Source organism: Megascapheus bottae, chromosome X (genome assembly GCF_031878675.1).
Source record: "Megascapheus bottae isolate mThoBot1 chromosome X, mThoBot2.hap1, whole genome shotgun sequence".
NCBI classification, from domain to species: Eukaryota; Metazoa; Chordata; class Mammalia; order Rodentia; family Geomyidae; genus Megascapheus; species Megascapheus bottae.
This window is the reverse complement of record NC_143547.1, coordinates 46,856,203-46,883,240: the sequence shown is the minus strand read 5'-3', so window position 1 is coordinate 46,883,240 and position 27,038 is coordinate 46,856,203. Positions and strand designations below refer to the sequence as shown.

Genomic DNA, 27,038 nt, shown 5'->3' with positions numbered 1-27,038 from the left:
ATGTACAATATGAGCTCAGGATGGCTAAGTAAAAGTATTCTACAATGTGAAAATACAGCATCCTAGGGAGTCATCCACTTACCCATCAACTTTATAAGTGCTAATGAAGAGTTACTCTAAGAGCTAGAGGTTCAACTTGATCAGCAAGTTCAAGCCCTGAGTTCAAACCCCAGTACAACCAAAAACTAAGAAAGAAAAAGAAAAGGTGTATAGTGACCTGACCCATTTCTGTGTCCTACCTAGACATGTCAGAGCTTGATTGGATTTTAATTAGTGCTACAGAGATGAAGGAGAAAATAAAACGCCAAGTTAATATAACAAACAATTGATACTCGCTTGACTAAAATTCAAGTCTGTTACTCCTAAGCTTGAAAGCGCTGGTTTTCACAATACCATTTACCCTCAACCAAAAAGCAATGTAGAAGAATGGAAACAGTAATTTTTTTTCTGAGGGTCACTAAGAAACTCCATAACCTCCAGAATGAAATCCCTTGGATGTTACAATCACAAAAAGAAATGTAAACCTAGACATAAATACCTACTCTTAAGAACTGAAATTCATCCTTAAATCCAACATTCATATTAATACATACAATAGCTTAATGTTATCTCTTTTTCTGGTGACACCACCACAGGCATGTTATATACTATTATTAATGTAAAGACCATTTGACTGTGCATAAAACAAGCATAAAGGTTCACAATGGAAAAAAAAGTTCATTCTGGTACAATCTGAGGGAACAAAGGAAAGCATTATAATATTCAAGGAATAAACACTGGTATAGTAGAAAAACAATGGATCTTTGAACTACTGCTCCAGGTCTAGGATCATAGTATTCACTCTAGACTTGAACCTGTGTTGTTGATCAACTAGTCACATGTACCTACTAAGCATTTTATAATGTTGCTAGTGTGAACTTACATGTGTTTGTTCGAAGTCTTCAATATACATCAGATTCTCAAAATTTAGTAAATATATCATTAATAGTTTATAGTAATACTTATTATACAATATTTTGTGTATACTATCTTAAGCAAAATATAACGAAAATTAATTTCACTTGTACCATCCTTTTTAAATGTCATTATTAGAAAAAAATAATTTACATTATGGCTTTCAGTACAGATTCTAGTGTCCACTAGAATTACAATGACCATTTCTTCCTGGCTGCAAAGTTACATCATTTTGCACTTAAAAAAATCAAATTTCTAAGGCTGGAAGGTGGCCTAATGGTGGAATGCTTGCCTAGCATGCATGAAGCCCTGGATTCGATTCTTTGACACCACATACACAGAAAAAGATGGAAATAGTGCTGTAGCTCAAGTGGCAGAGAACTAGCATTGAGTAAAAGTGCTCAAGTACAGTGCTCAGGCCTGAAGTTCAAGCCCTAGGACTAGCAAAAACAAATAAAATTTCTAAAAAGAATGGAAAAAGTGCAGCAGTGGAGCTCACTGGATATTGGGGAAAGTAAACTATACAACTTGTGGGTGGGGATGAGAGGGAGGGACTGGGAGAGAATGAGGGAACGGAAGACACTGCATAAAAGGAAATGTACTCATTACCTGACTCATGTAATTGTAATCCTTCTGTATACCACATCTATAATAACAATAAAGTGAATTAATAAAAAAAAATTTCTGAGCTGGGCACGGGTGGGTCATGCCAATAACCTTACCTACTCGGGAGGCTGAGATCTGAGAACTGCAGTTTGAAGCAAGCCTGGGCAGAAAAATCCCTGAGCACACCTCCAATTAGCCAGGAGAAAGCTGGAAGTGGAAGTGTGGCTCAACTGGTCGAGTACCAGCCTTGATTAAAGCCACACACACACACACACACACACACACACACACACACACACACTGGAAGAGACAGAGGGACAGAGGGACAGAGACAGAAATAGAAACAGATACAGAGAAAAAGAGTATTCTCAGGATTCTTATTGAACTAGCCTGGATTCTCAGTCTCAGTGGTATATTTCTCTGTGATTCTATACCAAGTAGCTACTGGGATGTGTCTAGATACAGGGGTAGGCCATGTCCATCTAGCGCCACACTTTTCCTGGCCTTGGATTTAGGACCGCCAATGTTTGTTCTTTGATATTCTGAAGGCTTATTCTGCCATTTGCCTCCTGGAACCATCTTGGCTTCCTTAATCATATCACCTCATCCCTTGGTTTACTGTTTATTATAAAAGTGACATTTCCCTTGTGTGCAAAATGCACTTGGATTTGAGTATAGTTTAATCCTTCTTTTAGAGAGAGGGAGTTCTGTCAGCACAAGAGCAATAAGCTCTTCTGTTACAGGGCATCACAGGAGTCCTGAAGGCTCATGGTTATTGATGTGCTCTTTCTGACAACCCCTGGGATTGATTCATCAACCAGCAAAGATGAGTTGGGACACAGATAGCATTTTGAGACACTGATGAAAGATTCTGCATAAACATAAAAGAAAGGATTGGGTATTTAATTAGGATAGAAGAGGATGAGAGGTCATTTTTTTCTATTTTGCTGACCCTGGGCAGTGTCCACACTTAAACCATCTCCATCAGATAAAAGTGCTTTGTAGGTTGTCAGACAACTAAGGAAGGTGTCTTTCAGTGCCTAGAGCCAGCCTTAATCTACAGAATTTCATAGAGCTCGTGAGTAATGTGATTGTGATAATGAAAAAACAAATGATCATATACAATATATGTCAGGAACCTCATATGATTTAAGTGCTATGCTATATATCTTACTAAAATGTTATTTCATTAAATCCCTGTAAAAAGTCTGCTGTCTCAATTTTTCAGATGTGGAAAACAAAGCCTATAATAGTTTTTTTTCTTTTTCCAAAAGCCACAGAGGTAGGAGTAAAGTTGTATCACAGATTGTCTAACTAAAGATGCCTGTCTCCTGTTTTCATATCACATTGCTATAAAATAACCTGGAGGGACTTCAATCTCCAAGAGCTAGCTTAAGGCTCTCTAACCTTTTGTTTGATGTGTAGAAGATTACTTTACCATATAGAAGAAACTAACAAAAGGCAGTAGTCTCTAGTGAGGGTTTTTATACAATACCCTTATATACCTTTGCTATTTGCCTTGCCATGAAATAATTTCCACATTTTCTCTCATTCACTGTGACAACTTATAGCTATAACAAAAAATAAAAAAAAATCCCTAAACCTGCTTACACCATTTCACAGATGATACAGTACAATATTCTAGGAACAAATTCCAGCTCATAATCTCAAGAAAAGCAAAGAGCTGAAATACCTAGCCAATGTTATTTTCTAATAGCACTCTGGTAATTGGTGACTCAGAGTAGGCACTACAACAACCCCCCTCCCGAAGAACCTCTTGCACGAAGTAAGATCTTTAATCAGTAAGCTCTAGCCCCTAGAGGTCAGGGAATCACTCTTATATTAACAGTGAAGGACAATGCTATGATAACATACAAGGATAATAACACTTCACTAAATGAAAGAAACAAGGAAAGGTAGCAGAAAGAAAGAAAAGGAAGGGAATATATGAGAAGAGAAACAAAGGACATGGGAAGGATCGACAAGAAAAAAAAGGAGGAAAAGAAATGGTATAGAGAAAAGGACAATAAAGGCAAAAAATTCCTACAATATAGAGTCAAAATGGTCTTCAAAACCATATAGGTTGAATCCAGAGGGGAAACAGAAGTCCAAACAAGGTCAGGGATTTAGAAAATAAATAGGAAATAGGGGAGGTGATTAAAATAGACAAAAATATTGAAAAATTAGAAAGATGCCTGGTTCTGGTGGCTCATCCCAATAATCCTAGGAATGCAGGTCCTGAAATCTGAGCATCAAGATTCAAATCCAGTTCAGGTAGGAAAGTCTGTGAGACTCATCTCCGATTAACCATACAAAATATGGAGTTGGAGATGTGGGTCAAGTGTTAAAGAACGAACTGTGAGTTAAAAAAAAAAGCCAAGTGAGAGCTGAGGCCCTGAGTTCAGGTTCCATTACGGGCAATAGACAAACAAACAAGCAAGCAAAGATTAAAAAGCCCGTTCCAATGCAGGAAACAGAAAGGAAAAGGGAAAAGGAAAGGAAGAAAATAAAGGGAAAGAAAGGGTGATGTATAGGGGAAGGGTAGGAAAAGTGAAAAAAAAAAGGAAAATGTGAGAAATCCACCAGGAGAGGATGAGCAGAATAAAGGTTAAAGGGAAGCCTGGGGTAGGCATCCAAGGAGAAAGGAGAGGAGAGTGAAGGCTGCACTCACCCTCACAAAGCTGGCAGGAAACCATCCCTCCTCATCGTCGATCTGGCCCCACCACCAATCCTTGTTGGAAGCATCCAAGACTTTGATGACGTCGCCAGCCTTAAATGCCAACTCCCGGTTGGCCATGGTGACGTGATCCCATACTGCCTCAGCACTAACGATGGAATCTCCAGTGATCAGCTTAGGAGACAAAATAAGAATGTGTTCAGTCCACACAACTATCTTGCTTGCCCCTTCTCCCACCTAGAGAACTCTACTATGTATCGTAAAGCTTACATACTCTAGTGGTGAGGGGTGGGGTTGAGGGTAATGACACTAAACTGCAAGCTCTGTTGGACCACAGGACAAACAATGCTCTCAACTCTCCATTTGTCAGTACTTGAAATGATCCAGAATGGGAATAGATACTATACAGGCATCATGCTTTTCTCTCTACTTAAGAACTCTTCCTCCAGAGAAGAAAGACATTTCCAGTTCTTCTCTCTTCAGAGCTTTAAGGCAGTTCTAGGCCTGAACTCAATGGCTAAAATGAGGCTCAAACATAATTGCTTTCCATTACTCTGTCCCGCTTTCCTCCTCTTTCTTAGAACTGACCAATTGAGAGCTGGTGGTATATTCTTTAACCTCACTGCACCCCTTCCCTGGTGTAACAGGCAATGACATTCTTCACACACAATGGACCCCAGTCCTGCAGCCTCCTGCCCTCACCCACACATGATGCCATCCAGAGAGGTCATGGGTATGAAAGAATATGGCTTTCTGTGTCCCCACGAAACTCAACATTGGCACAGAATTCCCCAGTGAATTTTATAATCACTTTATGAAATGCAAAGGGAGCCCTGGGTTGACTTCTCTCCATTTGCTGGATGTAAAACTGAGCAACAACGAAATTGAGAGGTGAGTTAAGTAAGGTTCTTAACTTGGGCTACTAGACTTCATGGACAGCAGATCTGGGTCCACACAACAGTTGGCCAACTTCTACAACCACATGAACACACACACACACACACACACACACACACACACACACAGATGTGTTTGTTTGTACTGAACCTGCAGAATTACACTCATAATAGTGCAAAAAACCAACAACAAGAAGATAGTTCCTAATCTTAAGACCCTGAAGGAGATTCAGCCACTTTTAGTCATTGATGCCCTTGTTTCTGAGGAGAATCATTTGTATGTTGAACCTGCTTTCTTGCAAAGGAAAGACAATGTCTCTTTGTTATAGCCTCTATGGAGAAAGAATTGCTGGTCACAGAGGAAAAAAGAGAATGTAGGGTCACTAGCTTCAATAAAACAAATCACTACAAAAAAGTTTCACCTTTCATGCCAAAGGAAGAACCAACTAGGTATTGTTGAGCTCAGTAAGCACATACAGCCCAAACTTAGAGGAACATGAAAGTACATGGCTTAAATCAATAGCCTTGGAATTGGATCAAGGATCAGAGTGTTTCTTGGCATTTATTACCAAGTCTCTACTCAAGACAGAATGTATGAAACCACAGTTCAAATCCAAGTATAATCTAGCTTTAGAGACTGTAACATATATCCTCTGCTATCTCTGGGTCCCAGTTCCTTCACCTATAAAATGGGAATAAATGTACACTACCATTGATTCATGAGCTAGAAAATAGTGAACACAAGGCTGGCAGGTATATTGCAGAGGTGCAATGAAGATGAATTCAGAAGGGATTGGTGGCTTTATGTGGCTCCTATGCTCTTCTATCATAAATGTTAGCAGAAGTAAGGAGTATTCCTTGCCCATATTCTGAGGGTTTTTTTTTAATCTTTTTTTGCCAGTCCTGGAGCATGAACTCAGGGCTGGGGCCTGGTCCTTGGGCTTTCTCAAGGCCAGCATTCTACCATTTGGGTCATAGTACCATTCTGGCTTTTCCTGTGTATTTTGTATCAAGGAATTGAACCCAGGACTTTGTGCATGCTAGGCAAGCACTCTACCACTAGGCCATGCTTCTAGCCCCTGAGTTTTTTTTTTCTCAAGTAAACTAAATTTCAATAGGAAATTGGTTGGAAAACTTCCTTTTGTGCAGAGGATTGATATTTAACTTGCTACAAGATTTTCATCATTAGGTACTTTGTGCATTTATTTTCCTTTCAACTTTCATTCAGTGAACCTCTACTATGTACAGGAATCTGCTCGTTTTTATTGTCCTGCCCTAATGATCTAAGGGCTTCTGAGTACCAATAGCAAATACCCTTAAAGCAGGATATAAAAATGGTGAAATTCAGCTTCAAATTCTGGGCCTTACTATTTTCAAAAGTAGCAATGACAATAGGTGAAGAATAAGAAATATCAAAGGGAAAAAAAAACATGTGAACTGTGAGCATGAAATGAAGATACTGAAGAGGGTACTTTCACAAGTTCCAGACAGGAATTTCAAACTGTACATTCTATAGATTCAATTTCCTCATCTGCAAAATGGGATAACTTCTGCACTATAGACGGCTGTAGAGGGGAGTGAGGTCAAGTGCTGGATATATAGTGCTCAGCACAATATCTAACATTATATAGATATATATGTATATACATATATATAAATATATATATATACACATATACTCAAGAGAGGTTGGAAGATATAGACATAGTTTGGGATTTGGAAGCTATTGTAGAACCCAAGGAAATTTGCCTTGAAAGAAAGTACCAAGAGAAAAGGCCATGAACCTTAAGAAATTCTCACAATTGGAGGTGAAAAATAGAAATGCGTTGGTATCTGCCTCCATCATTCCCATAAGCCTTCTTTAGTGATGCTGTATGTTTGAGAAAGGGTATTTGGGGTCATATGGCATAGGAAAAAATTCCCTAGAATCATAGCCTTCACTCAAGTTTTCTAGAGTTATACCACTTGTCTTCCTCATCTTGTTCTTGCTGTCTAGCTGAACAGTACAACCCCCAAAATAGATATTTAATTGACCTGGCTGCCTGCCAGAAACATTAAAATTTGAACATCAAGAAGCAGGATGAACATCAGAAGGGGATCTTTTTTAAGTGAGCCACTATGTGTTGTACAGAACAGCAAATGTGACAACTATTATGAAGATAGCTGAGCTGGACCTGCCTACTGAGAATCATCATAATAAGAAAATGGAGGACATGTTCAGAAGCAGAGCTTACCTCTCTATGAGGTTTTCTCAGTTTGGTACCTGTCCCTATCCTCTCTCAGAAAGCCTCTTCCTAAGAGGTAAGCCTCTACAAGAGCAAAATTGCTTTCTTTGGTTCTCTTTAAGCATATCTAAAAGGAAACTAGGTTTCACATTCTCTTTTGAAGTGGCCAGATATCTTTTTAATACAGTATGATAGAGATGGTGCCTGGCTATCTTCTGCCAAAAATGTTGAAGGGCAACTATCTTTGATTTCTGAAAGGTGTGATCCAGGCTGCCCAAATAACAGCTAAAAGGCATCATCACAAGATAGAGCAGATTATGATTGGCTACTGGAAGAAATTCTGCCAGTAAGACTCTGAGTGACATTGGGCAGGTCCCTTTCTTTGCCTCCGTCTATTTCTTTATCAGTCAAGTGACAGATTGAAATCAGATATATGACCTCTCAATTCCCTTCGAGTTCTGGCATTCTCTTGCAGCTAACATTTTAGCCCTGCAAAGGACAAAGATTTTATTATTGCAGCTTATTTGGTCGTATCCTCCTTTGTGCTTGCTAAGATGTTTTTATTGTTCTCTGCTGAAGAAAATGAGAACTTGGAGCTAACTAGTCCCTTCCTGAAGATAAGTCACTCAAGCACTGCTGGCGCTACATTAAAGCACAGGCTAGAGCCTGTGTTCTCTCAGACTGGCTAGGAAATCTGAGGAATGGGCTTTCCATTTTGGCCTCAAACATTAATAAGGGCCTTTGTGTTTTGTTCTTTCCATTTGGTTCCCTTGAGAAATCAACTTTCTCTTGACATCAAATCACATTCATAGCTTTTCCAAAACATTTGCTTCCTCTCTACTACTTAAATCTTCACTGTAAATTTCTATTTTTATATGTAAAATCCATCATGTGAATTCATCCTACTTCTCTCTTTCCTAAGCTTCCCCTCTTTCAGAAAACTCTACCACACCTATAGTTTTTTCCTTCCTTCCTTCCTTCCTTCCTTCCTTCCTTCCTTCCTTCCTTCCTTCCTTCCTTCCTTCCTTCCTTCCTTTCTTTCTGTCTTCAGGATTGAAATCAGGGTACAGGCATTGTTCCTGAGATCATTTGCTCAATGATAGTGGTCTATCACTTTGATACTTTGTTATTTCGAGTTTTCTGGTGGTTAATTGGAGATAAGACTATCATGGACTTTTCTGCCTGGCTGGCCTTGAACTGTGATCCTCATATCTCAGCCTTCTGAGTATGTAGGATTACAGGCATGAGCCACTGGTGTCAAGCCTATTTCTTTTCCTTCGGGAGTCAGTACTGGTGCTTGACCTCAGGGCCTGGGCACACACTTTTTTTTTTTCACTTAAGAATGGTGCTCTACTATTAGAGCCATACCTCCACTTTAAGCTTTTTGCTAGTTAACAGAAGTCTCATGGACTTTCCTATGGGGGCTGGTTTGACCCACAATCCTTAGATCTCTACCTCCTGAGTAGCTAAGTCTACAGATGTGAGCCTCTGCTGCACAGTTTGCATCTATTTCTTTTTCATGCTTCCCGCTGAGATTTGATCCTTTATTTTCACTTCTATCTATTTTAGGCCCAGCGTCAACAATTCAAGCTGCCTCTTAACCAGTCTTCTTGGTCCAATTCCATTCTCTTCCACAAGCTACTCTTTAATGATGCATTTCTCAAACTATCTTAGTTGTTTCCACTCCTATCATCAGTCTCTTAAAGGTTTTCATAATCATCTCTGTTCTTTTTTTTTATTTATTTTTTATGTTGGATGTGGGGCTTGAACTCTGGGCCTGGGCGGTATCCCTGAGCTCTTCAGTTCAAGGCTAGTGAGCCACAATACCACTTCTGATTTTCTGGTGGTTATTGGATAGTCTCATATACTCCTGTGCCTTGGTTGGCTTTGAACCACAATCCTCAAATCTCAGCCTCCTGAGTAGCTAGGATTATAGGCATGAGCCATCTGTGCCTGGCTTGTAATCATCTTAAATCTAACCTTTGCCTCTAACTAGGCAAGAATCTTCCCTTTGTTTTTCTGTGTTTCTGAGAATCAAACCCAGGGTCTTGTTCCCATTAGAAAGGCATTACTGCACTAATTACACACCAATCTGGACCATATTTTTTATTTCCAAACTATGTCTTTTATAGGCAGATACATTGCTATCTCTGTGCCTCTGATTCAATTATACTTTTAAGTCAATGATTATGTGGAATCACATAACTGTATGGTAATCTGTGTGTGTGTGTGTGTGTGTGTGTGTGTGTGTGTGTGTGTGTGTGTCTTGGTCATGGGGCTTAGACTCTGAGCCTGGGTGCTGTCCCTGAGCACTTCAGATCAAGGCTATTGCCCTACCCCTTGAGTAACATTGCCACTTCTACTTTTCTAGTGATTAATTGGAGATAACAGTCTCTCAGTCTTTTGTGCCTGGGCTGGCTTTAACTGCGATCTTCAAATCTCAGCCTCCTGAGTAGTTAGGATTACAGAGCCACCATACCCAGCTTATGTGATGGTTTTGACTCACCTATTCCTTCATACCTTCCCTCATAAATCTAAGTCAGCATCCCCATCTCTCTCTCCCTCTCCCAGTAATTTCTATTTAGGATAAGAAAATGCCACCAGTGTTTGCCATGGGTGTTGGTGGCTTCATGCCTGTAATCCTAGCTACTCAGAAAGATAAGATGGGAGGATTGCAGTTCAAAGCCATCCAAACCAGAAAAGTCCATCAAACTCTTATCTCCAGGGCTAGGAGTTAGGCCTACTGGTAGCATGCTTGCCTAGCATGCATGAATACCTGGGTTTGGTTCCTCGGTACCACATACACAGAAAAGGCCAGAAGTGGTACTTGTGGCTCAAGTGACAGAGCTCTAGCCTTGAGGAAACCCAAGAACAGTGCTCATGACCTGAGTTCAAGGTCTAGAACTGGCAAAAAGACTCATTTCCAGTTAATCACAGAAAAACTGAAAGTGGCACAGTTGCTCAAGAGTGCTAGCCTTGAGCAAAATGAGCTCAAGGACAGTACCCAGGCCTACAGTTCAAGCCCCAGGACTGGCAATTAATAAATAAAAAGCCAACTTGAAGTTCAAGTTACCAACTAGATTTGAAGTCTCCAAATAACCAGAGTATAATTGTGAATGATAGACATAAAATAACCGCTTAATCCACAATAAGCAACCATGTAATTAACAGCTATGTAAAATTCTACCACCTGAGCCCTATAATCAGGTAAGCTCTGTAACAAAGTTAGCAACAAAGATGCAACAAAGTTAGCATCTCTGCCAGGAGGAAGATCACTCTGAGTGACCAACGAAACTGTTTATGTAATATGTATTCAGGTGGCCCACAGGGCAATTCATTGAGGTCAGGATTCAGGGCTAAGTGGCTTCTGGCACAGGCTGGCTTTTGCTACAGATCTGTACATAGTGATTAGAGAAAGGAAAAGAGATGCTAGGGAAGAAAACACACTATGAATATAACCAAAATCATAAGAGTTGCTTTTTCTTTTCCCCTCAGACTTAAGAGTTTCTACCCAGCTGGTTCCAGCTTCAATCTGGTTAGAGCTAGAAGCAAGGTAGGGGAGCTTGAAGAGCTCCAGGTTCTTGAGATGGCCTAGACCTATCTTGTATACTATTGCTGTGTTCCTGTTCTTCCTTTGGTTCCACTTAGACGAATCCTAAGAGCCTTCATTTTTCCTGGGCTATGACTTGAAGCCCAGCCTTGAAGCCTCTCGGCTAGAGGTGGGGGTAGGGCTCCTCTAGGTTTCCAGAAGGGTGGGAGGAGGGGGCTAGAACTACATGAAGAATCTGTCCTCCGTGCCTCCCACACGCATAGCTCTATACTCGTCAACACCACAGCCAGAGGGTGGGTGGGCAAGGCAAAAAGAAGTCATTTTTTTATCCTTTTGACAGATGTCCTGTTAAAAATCTTGTAGAGAAAGGAGGACTGTAGGTGGGGGGAGGAGCAGGGGAGGAGACAGGTTGGAACTAATGGTTCTAATGTCCAAATGTGGCCATCTGGCCATCTGGTCTAAGGTGGTAAGAATAAGAACAGCATTTAATCAGAAGCACTATGACCTGTTCCTGTATCTGAAGAACAAGGAGGAATATATATAATCTTGGCCATGGACTGCATTTCCTAAGAGACTGTAAGGTCTCCTGGGAATTCACACTACAACCTAGAGAGGAAATTTGCATGGGAACTACCCATCATTAAATGGAAGATAATTACTAGTGTTTGATTGATTTCCCTCTGCCTGTTGGAACCATGTGAGAGAAAAGACATGAAGACGCACCCAGGAATGCCTTTAGTCACCGGCAAGAGTCTTTAATTCTTAGAAGTGGACCACATTTCTCTTGACAAAGTCTAGCACAGTGCTGGGGTTCCACCACACATCCAGTAAATAGTGGATGTGTGGATGGCAGGGACATTCAGTGAGCAATGACTGGGTTAGGCCTCAGGGACTCAAAGTGGCAGATTTGGTTTCCTCTCAGACCCTGTTAAAGACTAGGAGTGATGCTATCTAAACCTAGGCTTCCAAAGAGGATAAAAGAGATGCAAAATCATATCCACCCAGAGGGCCCTGGTGAGATGGCACCAGGTCTGGTTCTGCAGGAAAAGTTGTTTTGCTTGTAACAAAAGAACTTCAAGTAGGTCAGCCAAGCTTATATAAAGAAGCATCTGCCTGTCTGGGCTAGGTAAAGGGTTGGGGGGGGGGAGTGGAGAAGGGAGGGAACCAAGGGCAAAGCATCCAATAAGGTGCCAGAGCTTGGATTTGCTCTTCTTTGTCTGGGGATCTAGAGCCTGAAGGCAGTGGGTTCTTATGCTCAGAGATGATCAGGATTTGGAGATATTCAAGAGCTGTCACAACCAATTTGGGCCTCCATTTTATAAGAAAACAGGCTCCAAAGAGAAAAGTTGATTAAAGTATCAATCTAATGAGTAGCAGAGCTAATATTTAAAAAAATAAAGCTTATGGTCTTCTAGAAGGATGGCAGTCAATTTTTTTGTGCACATCAACTGTTAAAAACGAAAACATTTAGCTGTTCTTTTTATTAAAAATTAACTGTCTAATGATATATGTGTTAACCTACTTTGCTATTGTAATCATTTTAACATTTATAGGCATCCCATTACTATTGTAAACTTCAAATATGCATAGTACTTAAAAAAAAAGGAAGCTGGGCATGGAGTCTCATGCCTGTAATCCTATCTATAGAGGAGGCTGAGATCTGAGCATCACAGTTCAAAGCCAGTCTGGGCAGTAAAGATCATGAGACTTATCTTCAATTAACCAGTAGAAAACCAGAAGTGGCGTTGTGGCTCCAGGGGTAGGGCAGGAGTCTTGAGCTGAAGAGCTCAAAAAAAATAAGCAAGTATGTATCGTGATATCTATATACCATTCAATATAGGATGTTCTGTATAAAAATTTCTATTCAAATAGAAAGTTGAAAACAGTAAGAGTAACAATATAGAAAGGATTTCTAGTATTTTATTCTTGCCTCTTATTTTAGAGATCATTGTTTTATTTTTTGGAATTCGTTACTTCCACAGCTCTGTGCAATATATTTTTAGTTTTCCAACTAGCCCTTGTCTATTCATAACAGGTCTGATCTTTCAGAGGACTAATGAGTAAGAGAATCTCCTCCTGTAGGCTGAGTAGACACTTGCAAAAATCTCCCTCAGAATCACATAATTTTCTTTAGGAATCTCAAATTCAAATGTAAATGTAGTTTAATAGAAAAACAAGGACTAGAAAGACCAGTCTCTAGATCAACTGGATTACTGATTGGTTATATAAATTTGGGCAAACCTATCTTCTTCAGATAGCTGGATTATTTTATTTTATTTTATTTTTGTGGGTCATGGGGCTTGAATTCCACCTGGGCGCTGTCCCTGAGCTCTTCAGCTCAATACTACCACCTTACCCTTGAGCCAAGCCCTACCCTACTTCCCTTTTTCTAGAGGTTAACTGGAGATAAGAGTCTCAGGTCCTTTTGTGTTTGGGCTGGCTTTGAACTTTGATCCTCAGATCTCAGCCTCCCGATTAGTTAGGATTGCAGGCGTGAACTACTACCACCTGGCTTGGATTAAGTTATTTTAAATGGAAAGATAGGTTGTCACTGCTGCTGCCATGCTTCTGAAACCAGGTTTTGATGGGGGATTGGCCATCAAAGAAGTCTGGAGAGGGATGAAGTGGGGCAAAAAAGTCAGAAGATAAAAACAACTATTTAAAATTTTTATCGAGGGTCAGAATAGAACTCAAAATAGAAAAATATGGACTTTCCTTCCAGAAGGCGGAGCATTGATGAGGTCTACTTAAGGCTATTTGGTTCAATATATCTGTAGCTTTTACCAAAGAAAGTTAAGTGTCATCTCTTCCACTTACTATGCATACTACAGTTACTAACTTGCCTTCACTTTTATGATATCAGTAATTTGGAAATAAGTGGAGAAAGGTAAAGAAACTGAGGCTTAGACAAAATAAGTCTCTTAGAAAACCCAGATTTTGCTGAGGTACGGCTTAACATTAGAGTTCTAGTATAGCATTGATAAGGACCTAGATTTGATCATCTGCACTGAGAAAGAGAAGGGAGAGACGAAGGAAGGAAAAAGGAAGGCCAGAACTTCTGATTCATGGCCCAATATTTTTTCTAATAACAGATGGTTCACAGTTATTTAATAACTGTAAACATTCATGTAAGAAACAAGTTTATGCATATACTAATGTTTCATATCAAGTTAAAAATGAAGAAATCAAAATTTGTGAGATAAGTGACAGCTGAGGCCACACAGGGCCAGAACCACATTCTTATGCCCTTAAAAATGTACAAGCCAGTGAACATACAAGCCAAGTGTACAAGCCAAGGCACACAGAAAAGTATAGAACAATAAGCATAGTATATTACATAAAGGTAAACTTACTTATATATTCATAGGATATATTTCTGGAAGGATACAAAAATGATTTCTGTAGAGAAGCGTTATGACTAGAGGACCAGGGATAGGTGGGAGATTTTGAAATATGTATCCTCTTGTACATGCCTGTAATCCTATTTACTCAGGAGAGGTTGAAATCTGAGAATCAAAGTTCCAAGCCAGTGGAGGCAGACATATCTCTAACTCATCAGCAAAAATCCAGAAGTGGCTCAAGTGGTAGAGTAGTAGCCACAAGCCAAAAAAAAGAAAGCTGGGGCCAGGAGTTTGGCCTAGTGGTGGAGTGCTTGCCTAGCATGCATGAAGACCCAGGTTCGATTCCTCGGTACCACATACATAGCAAAAAGCCGGAAGTGGTGCTGAGGCTCAAGGGGTAGAGTGCTAGCCTTGAGAAAGTCCAAGGACAGTGCTCAGGCCCTGAGCCCAAGCCCAGGACTCGCAAAAAAAAAAAGGCAAGCTAATGTGTGAAGTCTTTCATTTTAGCAAACATAAATAAATAAATAAATGAAAACCTTTAGATGAGGCATCTATGGTCAAGTGAGAAAAGGAAATAACATGGGTATTTCTCGGTAGAGATATGGCAGCTAATTCTTCTCCAACTACCTCTCTTGATATCTCAAACCTGAAAACAAGAAAATGCCTCTCCTCTTTTCTACTCCAGCCACTCCTATCCTCTTGCTTATCTACTCCTCTAAAAGGACCAGTTTTTGGCACTCCCCAGTTTTTTTAGCGTGGTGGGGAGAGTTGGTGCTCATCCTGGGGCTTGACCTCTAGGCCTCTATGCTGAGCTTTTTTGCTCGAGGCTAGCTTCTAATCGCAATACTCAGATCTCAGCCTTCTGAGTAGCTAGGATTATAGGTGTGAGCAGTTTTGACTAGCCAAAGTGAAAATGGAAACAAATTGGGTTGGATTCTATCTTGTATCAGTAAAGACTGAAAAATAATGTATTTTCTGTAAGATAGAAGAAGCGACACAGAAGGCCTTTTCCTAATTGACTTGCATGCAAGTCTTTCTCACCACTTAGTTTGTATGTGCCCACCCTTCTCTTGCCTGTGCTCAGAAAGAGGCAAGCTGGCAAAATCTAGGAAATTTGGCCCAAATTCTATGCAAGAGTCTTTGGTATACAAAAGAAGAAAAGAAAGAAAAAAAAAGTTAAGACCAGTTGAGTTTTAATATCCACATTTAAGTCAAGCCAGCTCAGATGGTCTTTAAGGACTTCCTTAGCTTTGGTTCCTGGATCTTAGCCCTCAAGAGTTGGCAAAATGTTCCAAAGATCAGAGTTCTCAAGTGTGTTTCCTCAGATCCCTTCCAGTCACACTGGGCTTCTGTACTCAGGAAGCTGTGAGCAGGTGGGTGTGGCCAAGGTGGGCCAAGTGTCTCCAGGGATCCTCCTAAAGTGTCTCAAACACACAGCACAATTCCCTTACAACAACAGCATGACATGTTCCCCAATGCTTCACTGCTTCCAACTGCTTTTTAGGTGCAGGAGACGAGTGAGACGTGAGCTTTTGTGGAAAGGAGGAAGAGTCCTCTTGTGAACATGCAGGAACAATATTGGGTATGCCTGGATACCAGAAATCCACACACTCCTCCCCCTATGCTTACTATAGGACAGATAAAATATCTAAGCTTTTACATCTATTTAATTAAGCTGTTACTTCCTTTAGCACTAGAAATCATTGTGCGGTAGCTTGAGGCCATAGGGAATACACTGGTTTCTTTGTGTCTGCGTGCATGCATGTGTGCACATGTGAGCACAGATGCTCACACACACACACAGACACGCACATATATGTTGCCAGTAATAGTGTTTGAACTCAGAGCCTTAAAACCTTGAACTCTTAGTGCCTTGGCTTAAGGCTGGTGCTCTATCACTTGAACCACACCTCTATTTGCTTTTGGTTAGTTATTTTAAGAGTCTCTTGGGTTTTTCTCTCCAGGATGGCTGTAACCTGATATCCTCTGATCTCACTCTTCTGAATAGCTCGATTAGAGGGGCAAGCCACCAGTGCCCAGGCAAAGAGAACACATTTTATGTGGATTCATAGTGATCTCCATATGTCCTCAGGTTTATTTCTCCCTTCTCTGAGCCTCATTATCCCATCTGTAACATGGACACAATAATGGCTTAACAATGTTTTACAGGGAAGTGATGAAAAGCTCCTTGATTACACCTAAATTACATATGATTACAACCTACATGAAATCTTAGCATTCTCAGGAACAACAAACGTTTAATGTGTGTTTGCGCGCGCGTGCGTGTGTGTGTGTGTGTGTGTGTGCGCGCGCGTGCGTGCGCTCGTGCGCATGTGTGCACATGCTTGTGTGTGTATTAGAACTCATATATCCTAGCTTTTGAACTCTTTCTCTCAAAAAAGCAAATGAAATGATAATGAGGAAAATGAGAATAACTTATTCTCCTGGGGCCATAGTTGGTATCTTAGTCTGCTCCCTCTGGCAGGAGATAGGTAGAAGCATCTTAACACTCCTTTTCCCAGTTTAGGCAGATATTTCCATTCCCTCACTACCTTGAGGATCTCAGGCTATCTTACCATCTAAACATTACAAACCTGTTTTTAACCTCAGGAGGAGTAATGTGGCACTGAAAAAAGCTGGCAGCCCTTGGCTCACATCTGTAATTCTAGCTACTGAAGAGGCTAAACTTGGAGGATCAGGATTTACAATGAGAAACATTCATCTCTCATCAGCAAAAAAAAGTCAGAAGTGGTTCAAGTGGTAGTATATCAGCCTTGAGCAGAAAAGGCTAAGAGAAAGCATGAGACCCTGAGTCAAGCCCCTGTACCAGCACACACACACACACACACACACACACACACACACACACACACACACACACACACACAAACATCTATATGGGTGGAAGTGAACCCAGCCTGATCCTATGAAGGTACTTTCCCTTGTCCTCCATTTTCGGTTTTCCCTTTGATGGTGGTTATTAATACAACAAGCTTTGGGATTGGGGAGTTGTGGCTTTGTGAAGAACAAATCTCTCTAAAACATTTTCTTCAACCTTTAACATATCTGAACCTTGACATCATCTTTAGGTAATACTGAAAGTTTTGCCAGACTAAGAACCAGATACAAAGGGGAACTTGACTCTGTCATAGCCTAAGAACTTGAACTTATGTCTAATAACTTCAAGTCCAGAGCTGACAACCTTGGTCACAAGATTGTCACAATCAACAGTAACCCAAATATCCGAAGTTCTGAAATTCAAGGGGAGGCTTGACATATCTTCATTACATATTTCACTCTTTCCTACTCTTTACCTAGTCTAGGGCCCTCTGATTTCAGTTCCAGCCTTTGGTACCAAGGGCCAGAAAGGCTTCCCCAGGACACCATGACCTGGTTTCTAGCTTGAGGAACTCTAAAAATAGCAGGTCCTCATTAGTGGGGCCAGATGGTCCAAGCTGCTATGACTGGGGGCTGGGTTGTGGTCATTAAGGATACTGTAGATAATCTAATGCAGGGTAGGCTATCCAATGGGGTCTCCCTTTATGTATCCTACTACTCCCTCCCCAATGTGTAATTTAGACATATTTTGTTGGGCCCAAGTTATTTCATTCCCAAGAAGGAACTTTAATATTTTATTACTTTAGGTTTTCTACAGTACTACCTCACAGAACTACCTCACTTTGTAATGGTTTGTAAAGGGTCTAGGGGGTGAAGAGGCCAGGATCACGCTTTTTGCATTATCAATGCCCAACTTTCTTCATTCTTAGATAGATAGATAGATAGACAGACAGACAGACAGATCCCTATTAACTTACATCGGAAGGCTCAGGCCTAAGCCTGTTTTCTTTGTGGAGCCTGCTATATGATACATACCATCTTTAGCATGGTATGTATTGACTAATATTTGTGAGGTTTAGATGACTAGAGTGGTGGTAAAGCATCTTGGAAAAAGCACCTATGGCCACCAAATTCAGGAAGTTACAGAAATAAAATCTGAAACTAGCTTCTTTGTTCCTGTCTAGGTTCTGACTGATCTATTTATTTTGAAAGAACGCTGTTAGAAACAAACATTCCTGAGCTCACCAGCCTCTCAAGCCTGATTTCAAGGATAAAGAGGCCAGAGAAAATTGATGAAGACCTACCAGCTGGGGCCAGTGCCCTGTCATACCTAATCATAACTATTTAGAAGAAAGGTATAGCTGACTGTCCATGGGTATCCGGGGCATGTGGGTATCGTCTGAAAGGTGTCTCAAATGTATCTCACTTGGGGAGAGCATTATTTTCTAGGTCCATGTACTTGGAAAATCCCTGATATTCAGGGATTAGAAGTGTATATCTGCAAGATAATGGAAGAGGCAATTTAAAGGCTGCTTTTTTTTTCTATTGCCTAAAAGCTGGACACTCAGTCCTCCACACTCCCATCCCCACTTTGCATCTCTGCTCTGATCCTAACCATTCCTTCCTGCAGTCCCTTTACAATCACCTTCAGCTCCAGGAAAGATGAGATTCACTGAGAAAAATCTTGTGTAAAAAGGCAAACTGCCCCTCATCAAGCAATGCTTCCTTATCATCTTGAAGAAAACAGTCAAACCCTCAGAAGACTATACTACCAGCAACTTGTTCCTGCTCCTCTTCTCCAATGGATAATGACTTCTCAAAAAACAATGACTGAGCTAACAGTCAATCAGGTCACACGTGTGATTTGGGATTGTTTTAACTATGCACTAGCTTTTTCTCTTCTAGTCCTCAATTCTACCTATTTTGACCTGAGTCCAATGTCTGTACTCCAAGAAGATAATTAAAGGTGTATTGAAGTGCTGTCTTCCCATGGCTGCCATGTAACCAATCTCTTTCCTCTGCCTTTCACCGTGACTCTTTATTTGGCATATGGGGATAAATGGCTGAATCTAACTTTGATCTTCTGGAATTTGGGTCTGGGGTCTGAACACTTGGTTTGAGTGATTTTGATCAAGATGCATTGTACTCACAAAGTGACATGTTGAATTGAAATCCCTTTGTAAAATTATTTAAATATAATTTTTTGTGTGTGAGTCAAAGACCTTGAACTCGGGGCTTGGGGGCTACCACCCTACTCCTGGACCTGGGTATTGTCCTTGATCTCTTCAGCTCAAAGCATGGCTCTACCTCTGAGCCCCAGCCCCACTTCTCATTTTCTAGTGATTGACTGCAGATAAGCATGTCACGTTCTTTAGTGCCTGGGCTGGCTTTGAACTGCAATTCTCAGATCTCAGCCTCCTGTGTATCTGGGATTACAGGCATGAGTCATGGCACCCAGCTCTTAAATATAATTTTTTAAAATTAAAATAAATAGGGCCAGGAGTGTAGCCTTGTGGTAGTGTGCTTGCTTGCCTAGCATGCACAAAGCCCTGGGTTCAATTCCTCAGTACACCATACACAGAAAAAGTCAGAAGTGGAGCTGTGGCTCAAGTGGCAGAGCAATAGCAAAAAAGTGTTCAAGCCCCAGGACTGGCAAAAAGAATTAAAATAAATAAAGTAGAAAAACTTGGTTAGAGAAAGAACATTTCTAAGTGGGCATCTGTGTGTTCCATGTGTATATGGATATACAGTTGTGCCTTAGATACATCCATGTATGTTCACACATGCAAATGTTGTACAAGAACACCACATGTATATCTCTATATTTGTATCACGATTTTGCTGAGAATGTTTATCTGTGTAGGTACCATATGTGTAAGTGAACAGATATGCCTCAAATATGCCAATGTGAAAATATATAACATCCGTGTACACGTGACACCTCTGGGTACAGAATATGGTCAGATAATAAGGCTGAGTCAATTTTCTGTCCTAACAATATGTTTCTAACAGCTTTCCTTCAAAATACATAGATCAATCTGAATTAAAAAAAAGTAGGAAGAAAGAAGCTAGTTTCAGATTTTATTTCTGTTAACTTCCTGAATGTGATGGTCATAGGTGCTTTTCCCAAGATGCTTCACCACCACCGTGTTCATCTAAGCCTTACAACCATGAGTCAAGCAACCATAAGCTGAACATAGAGACAGGACAAGGACCAAAGATGAACTCAGATCTTGGGCTGTTTATGGCCTCTTCTTACAACTCATTTTTCTCAGGAGTATTGTGAAAGTGGGTTCAATGTATGAGTTCTATCTCACTCTCTTCCACTGACTTCTCAGGTTGAATACCATGGGTTAACTCGGGGAGAAACCAGATATGTAGATTAGGAGGTGCAGATGTCTTACCACAGCTAGGTTCCCTCTAGATATAAGCAAGCTTCTGGTTGCCTTCCTACACCTGCCAGTCATTCCAAATTCATTTTCCTAGTGGCCCACATAGAACTGGAATAAAAGGGATAAACATAGCCTCAAATATGTACAATCGTCACCAAATCCCAGGCAAAATAACACATGGTTTATCCAAATCATTCTTCTTTATCCTTTGAAATGACTGTGTGTGCTAGTAAGAGTAATGAGCCAGCTTTTACGCTCAAGGCATACTCTTCTTACACAAGACCAGATAAATATGTGAAGAGAAAACATCCAAAGCAGAGCACAAAGGGCTGCAGAATTTAAGGCAGCTTTTTCTACACTTGGCAAGGTTTCTCAGGCCTTCCTAGACAATAAGATATCCAGATGGATTTAACATAGATCAAATAGATGAATCTGAAGTGCTAATTAATGTTTCGATGCCAACCTGCATAGAGTTATCTAATGTCTTCTACCTAATTATCTCTAGCTTAACTAAAAATTTATTTAAAAATACCTAGACAGAAGCAAAAGGCAGAAGGCACCTTATTTGAAGGGGTAGGTAGGTATTGGTGTTCAAATTCAGGGAATTGTGTGTGGTTGGCTGGCACTTAACCGCTTAAGCAATGCCTCTTGCTTTTCCTTTTTTGCTGGGTATTAAGGAGACAGAGTCTCACATACTTTTCTTCCCAGGCAGGCTTTTAATGACAAGCCTATGGATCTCAGCATTCAGAGTAGCTAGGAATACAGGCATGAGCCACTAGTACCTGGAAAGAAGGCATCTTTTGAATTAACTTCTTGCTCGAAGCTACTCAGTGCTGGTGGATTGGTAATAGCTAATATCATGTGCTATGTTCCTTCTAGCACATTATTGTCTTTAAAGGAAATAGCACTAACCTAAGCCAAAGTAATTCTGTGAGCTTCAACTTCCTTAGCCACAAGATGGTCAAAAAATTGTGGCCTTGCCCACCTTATAGAGTTATGGGGAAAATATCATTGTTAGAAATAGAAAACTACACAATGGTTATCACCATGACCTGCCCATAGAGCAGTTAGGCATTTCTAAACATAATTGCAATGATAAAGGTAGAATATCAATTTGTTCTACATAGGTCATTGGTTAAAAGACTGATTTCTTAAACACCTCTTAATCATATTAGGAAAACCCAATAGTACTCAAGTCCTAGCCAGGGATCTAGAGGCCATGGACTGGTTTGTAATTGCCAAGTGCCTCGGTGATTCTAGCTAGATGGATTTGAGAAGGCACTAAATAAGAACAATTAATTTGGGCTTTCTTCCAAGCTCCTCTTTTAGCTTTACAGGAGATAGGCAGAGAAAGCTGGTTTGCTATTCATAGCAACATGTATGTGACTCCACGGAGAAAGGAGCTGGGGATAAATAAAAGCTTTTAAAAAAATCCTATATATTTCCAAGGGAAAGCAGTAACAAAGATGAGTCTTCTGTGCTATCCTAAAGACATGTGAGGTACAAAGACAAAGGATTCCTTCAAGGTCACTCATTTACTAGCTTCTAATCTGTAGCCCTCTTTACTGTGTGTGTGTGTGTGTGTGTGTGTGTGTGTGTGTGTGTGTGTGTGTGTGTGTGTGTGTGTGTGTGTGTGTGTTGGTACTGGAGATTGAGATTGAACTCAGGCCCTTGAACTCTTGCTTGACTTTTGCTTAAGGTTGTTTCTCTCCTACTTAAGCCACCCCTCAGCTTCCTGCCTTTTAGTTAGTTAATTGGACAAAATAATCTCAGAGACTTTTCTGCCAAATTGGCTTCAAACCAGGAACCTTAGATCTCAGTCTCCCAAGTAATTGGGATTACAGGCATGAGCCACCAGTGCCTGGCCAGCCCTTCTATAGTTTCATGGAGGACCTACTTAGTTCAGATCTCTCTGCCATCACTGATTTCTGCCTCAGAGATGTCTCAGGGATTGCCAACCCCAATTTATAGAAAAGAAAACCAAGTCAGAGAGGTTGATTTGCTCTAAGTTGCAGATTCCTAGTTCATGGACTCTCTGGTTTTCACCTCACTATACAGGCTCCCCAACCACTTATGTAGGGGAGAAAGAACAGAGTGGCTTGGAGCTTCTCATAGTTCTACTGATTCAAATCCTTATGAGGTCTAGTTCGCCAGTTTACACAATGCCAGGATTAGACCCAGGATAGCTGTAGTATCCCTTTTATAGAGGATGTCTAGAATGAATTTAAATTACACTGTACCTTGCAGAGTTTGAGCCCAGACAAACAAGCTGAGAGCAGCTATAGGGCTATGAGTCTTATTTTTCTCATCTGTGAAACTGAGATAATTCCTGCCCTACCTACTTCACAGGGCCACAGAAAAGTTCAAGTGAGATAACCTGTGAAACTCATTAAAAAGTATAACGTAGTGTTCAAGACGGAGAGTCAAGAATCAAGTAAATATTCACTAGCCCCGGTTGTTTTTCTTTAAATCCATACTGAGAGTGTAGGCATGTTCTGTTTAATAAATGTTCTTGAGTACTCCTGTGCAGGATAAGCCTCTCAGCTGGTTGCAAGGTCCAAAGGAAATTAATAAATTTCTCTATTCCCTTTAGGTCCTACAGAGAAAGGAGTGTCATCATTTTACCTTTATTCCGAACCCTCCCACTATGCCAGCCTTATTAGAGACCCTTCTAGAGATACCTGTCTCTTCCTGTGCCTCTATCCTAATGCCGAGACACCCAGCCCTCTTACCAGCCAGGAGAGTTCACAGAGTGAGGAGGAAGAGAGTGGGTAGAGGAGAGGTTGTGGGAGGTTCAGCTAAAACTAGCTGCTGCCTTTAGGCACCACATTCTGAGGGGGTGGGGTGGGTTCTTAGCACATCCTTCCTGAAGCCAGCTGGGCATGAAGGTGCATGGCATCCCCTCCTCTAATGAAGGCAGGCAGGTGGAGAAATCAGCTGCCAGAGCCATTCTCAAAGCTGGCTATGGATGTACTGGGCTGGCCTCCTTTGGGCCCCTGAGGGTGATGGCTACTCAGCACAGGGGTGGATCCACAGCTCCTTGCCTCGGGAGAGATAATGTGGACTATAGGAGACTCTGTTGCTGTTATCCACATACCACTGCCTGGCACCCCAAGGGCTGCTGACAGGCCCTGCTCCTCTCTGGAAAGTTACATAATCCTCTTGTTTGCTGCTCTTAATTCTCCCAGTCTCTCATCAGCTTTTGCCAATCAAACCTAAAAGAATATTCAGGCCTCTAATCTAGCCAAGAAATCATAAAACCAGAAACTATTAAGAATGTAACAAAGCCAGGTACTGGTAATTCATGACTATAATCTTAGCTACTCAGGAGGCTGAGATGTGAGGATCTCAGTTTGAAGCCAGCTTGACAGAAAAGTCTGTAAAACTCTTATCATCAATTAAACACAAAAATTCAGAAGTAGAGCTGTGATTCAAATGGTAGAGTACTATCCTGGAGCTGAAAAAGGTAAGGGAAAACACCCAGGACCCGAATTCAAGCTGCAGTACTGGTACAAAAAAAGGGTCTCATAACCTGATTTATGGAATTACATCTTTTTTGTACAACTACTTAATAATAAGAACAACAATTAACTACAAAGAATTGGTGGGTGGAGGTAACAGATTATAGCAGGAAAGGGCCTAATTTGAAAAGTCAGGCTTCTGAGGCTCATTATTGAAACCTTTGGGCTTTTACTTAGTCTCCTCCATTGTAACAAAGGAGTGAGACAGTGTACTGAAGACCTGCCAGATACATTAATCTGTTAATAAATAATTTTTTTGGGAACCTGGCTACTTCAATGAAAGGTTTGCCTCCAAAATATATACATAGTATAGTTAAAGATGTCCCATCTCCTAAGTATTAGGACTGAGTTGGGAAGAGCCATCCCTCCTCTGCTGAGCGAACTTCCTTAGTCTACATGGACAAGATAGTTGCTTGAACTTTGGGATATAGACCTCTATCCTTGCCCATTTCAAACAAACCTACTATGATTTACCCTCTTTTATGTAATTTCTAGCTACACATTTATTTGAAAGGATGGCTATTCTATTGAAATTCCTCAGTTTAGTGGCATGGACAGTGATGTTCAAATGGAAAAGGCTTTTATCACGATCTGTCAACAAAGCTGAGTGTCAAAGGCTCATGCCTGTAATCCTAGCTACTCAATAGGCTGGGATCTAAGGATCCTAGTTTGAAGCCAACCTCTGCTGTAATGTCCATGATAGTCTATCTCCAATTACACAGCAAAATGTTGGTAGTAGAGCTGTGGCTTCAGTGATAGAGCTCTAGCCTTAAGCAGAAAAAGCCAAGGGACGACCTATGTCATAGCCCAGTACTGGCACACAAAAAAGTCTGTCAATTGGCTAGGTAAAGAGCCAAGGCATGAAACTACAGTTGTGGAGGTCTTTTCCAGTGTTTTTCTCTTACTTTAGATCCTTCCTTCTACTGTGCAGGTACTATTTTCCAACTCTCAAACTTAAGGCTAAATTCTAATACTATATAGAGGCCTTGCAACTAACAGATAGCAGTGACAAAAGCAAGGAGGATATGAACTCAGGCACATTCATCTCATAACCTTTCCCCTTCAAGGTTTGACCTTTTCTTCAAAGCCTGACCACATAAACATATAGTAAAGGCTAAACTGGAAGTATTGAAGAATTTGTAGTAACACAATGCCTCAGTTTTAGGTCATACACTATCACTTCCTACTGTGTAACCTTGAGAAAGTTGCTTGATTGCTGTGAGACTCACTTTTCTAAACAGAGGTCTGAGGGCGAATGAATGAAATAACTAGGGAACTTTGTAGAGTTTCTTCTTCCTCCTCTTCTTTTTTTGCTTGTCTTGGGGCTTGAACTCAGAGCCTGGGCGCTATCTCTGAGCTTCTTTGTGCTCAAGGCTAACACTTGAGCCACCATGCTTTTTCTGAATAGTTTATTGGAGGTAAGAGTCTCACAGACTTTCCTGCGTGGGCTGGTTCTGAACCTCAATCCTCAAATTTCAGCCTCCAGAGTAGCTAGGATTTCAGGTGGGAGCCACAAGCACCCAGCTATAGTTCTTGTTCTTTGTATTACTTATTAATAATAGTAGTAGTAGGAATAGTAGTAATAGTAGTAGTTTTTGTGTGTGCCAGTACTGGAGCTTGAACTCAGGACCTAGGCCCAGTTCTTGAACTTTTTTACATAAGGGTGGTGCTCTACCACTTGATGCATACTTTCACTTCCAGTCTTTGGCTAGGTAATTGAGATAATCGTCTCATGGACTTTCCTGCCTGGGCTGACTTTGAATTGTAGACACTCAGATTTCAGCCTTCTGAGTAGCTAGCTGAGTAGCTGAGAGGTTAAGCCACTGGCACTTAGCTCAATAGTAGTAGTAGCATTATTAACAGTGAAGACTTCTTAAGACACTTTAGGAAGTGGCTCTTCCTAGGTACTTCAAAGTATTTCTATACCTATGAGACTCTGTATCTAAATCTCTGTTATTCATATGACATGCTTCTTCAACAAGCTAAATATCAAACTGGTACACTACTGCTACTCAAATCAGTAAGGACTCCCTTCTTTGCTTGGTAGTCACTGTTTGCTCAATGAATACAGCCTGTTCACAGAGAACAGGCCTAAGATAAGTACAATCAAGAAGGTAAATCTCAAGTGGGGCTGTGGCTCAAATGGTAGAGCACTAGCTTTAAACTGAAGAGCTCTGGGACAACGCCCAAGCCCAGAGTTCAAGCCCCATGACAGAAAAAATAGAAGGTAAATCTAGTGGATACTACCCCATAACCATCTAGTGACTCTAAAACTGCTTTAATCTTTGGACTACCTGATAGTTTTAAATAACAGCAATAATCATATTCAGCATTCATGATATTCACAAAGTAAACACCAATTCGTGTTGGAAGAAAACTTTGAAGCTATCTAACCATTTTTATTTTGCAAATGACAAAAAATTCACACAGGAAAAATAATTTATCTGTTAGCCAGCAAATGAGCAGAGTCTTTTTTATTGTGTGTTGGGGTGGGGGGGGGGGGCACTGGTACTGGAGCTTGAACTCAGGGCCTCACACTCTTTTGGCTTGCTTTTATTTTGCTTCAGTGCTAGGGATTGAACCCAGGTCCTTACTGAAGTTAATCAGATGATCTTCCCAAGCCCCACCTCCTGTGCACTTCAAATCTCCTCTAGATTATTTATAGGACATAACATAAATGCTATGCAAATAGTTTTCTTACTGCAGTGTTTATTATGGGGTCTTTCTTTCTTTCTTTCTTTCTTTCTTTCTTTTCTTTCTTTCTCGAGTCCTGGGGCTTGAACTCAGGGCCTGGGCATTGTCCTAGGGCTTTCTGAAGGCTAGCGCCCTACCACTTGAGCCACAGCACCATTTCTGGCTTTTTCTGTGTATGTGATACTGAGGAATAGAACCCAGGGCTTCATGAATGCTAGGAAAGCACTCTTCTACTAGGCCACAATCCTGGCCTATGTGATTTTCTTTCTGTACTGTCATTCAATTTTTTCCCAAATATTTTCTATCTGTGGATATAATAGAACCTATGATTCTATTGGTTTAAA

The 27,038-nt window shown here is 40.8% G+C and overlaps 1 protein-coding gene across 7 annotated transcripts in view; it reads right to left on the bottom strand.

Annotated features, from left to right (window-relative positions):
* The window catches only part of Arhgef9 (Cdc42 guanine nucleotide exchange factor 9), a 299,679-nt gene that overhangs the window by 80,701 nt on the left and 191,940 nt on the right, over positions 1-27,038 (bottom strand). For 6 of the 7 annotated variants that reach the window (XM_090326294.1, XM_090326295.1, XM_090326297.1 and 3 more), the window contains one exon: positions 4,232-4,411. The exons of the other annotated variant lie outside the window; for it this stretch is intronic. In XM_090326294.1, coding sequence (XP_090182420.1) covers positions 4,232-4,411 — 180 coding nt within the window. The remainder of the gene's footprint in view (positions 1-4,231; positions 4,412-27,038) is intronic. 7 annotated transcript variants of the gene reach the window in all.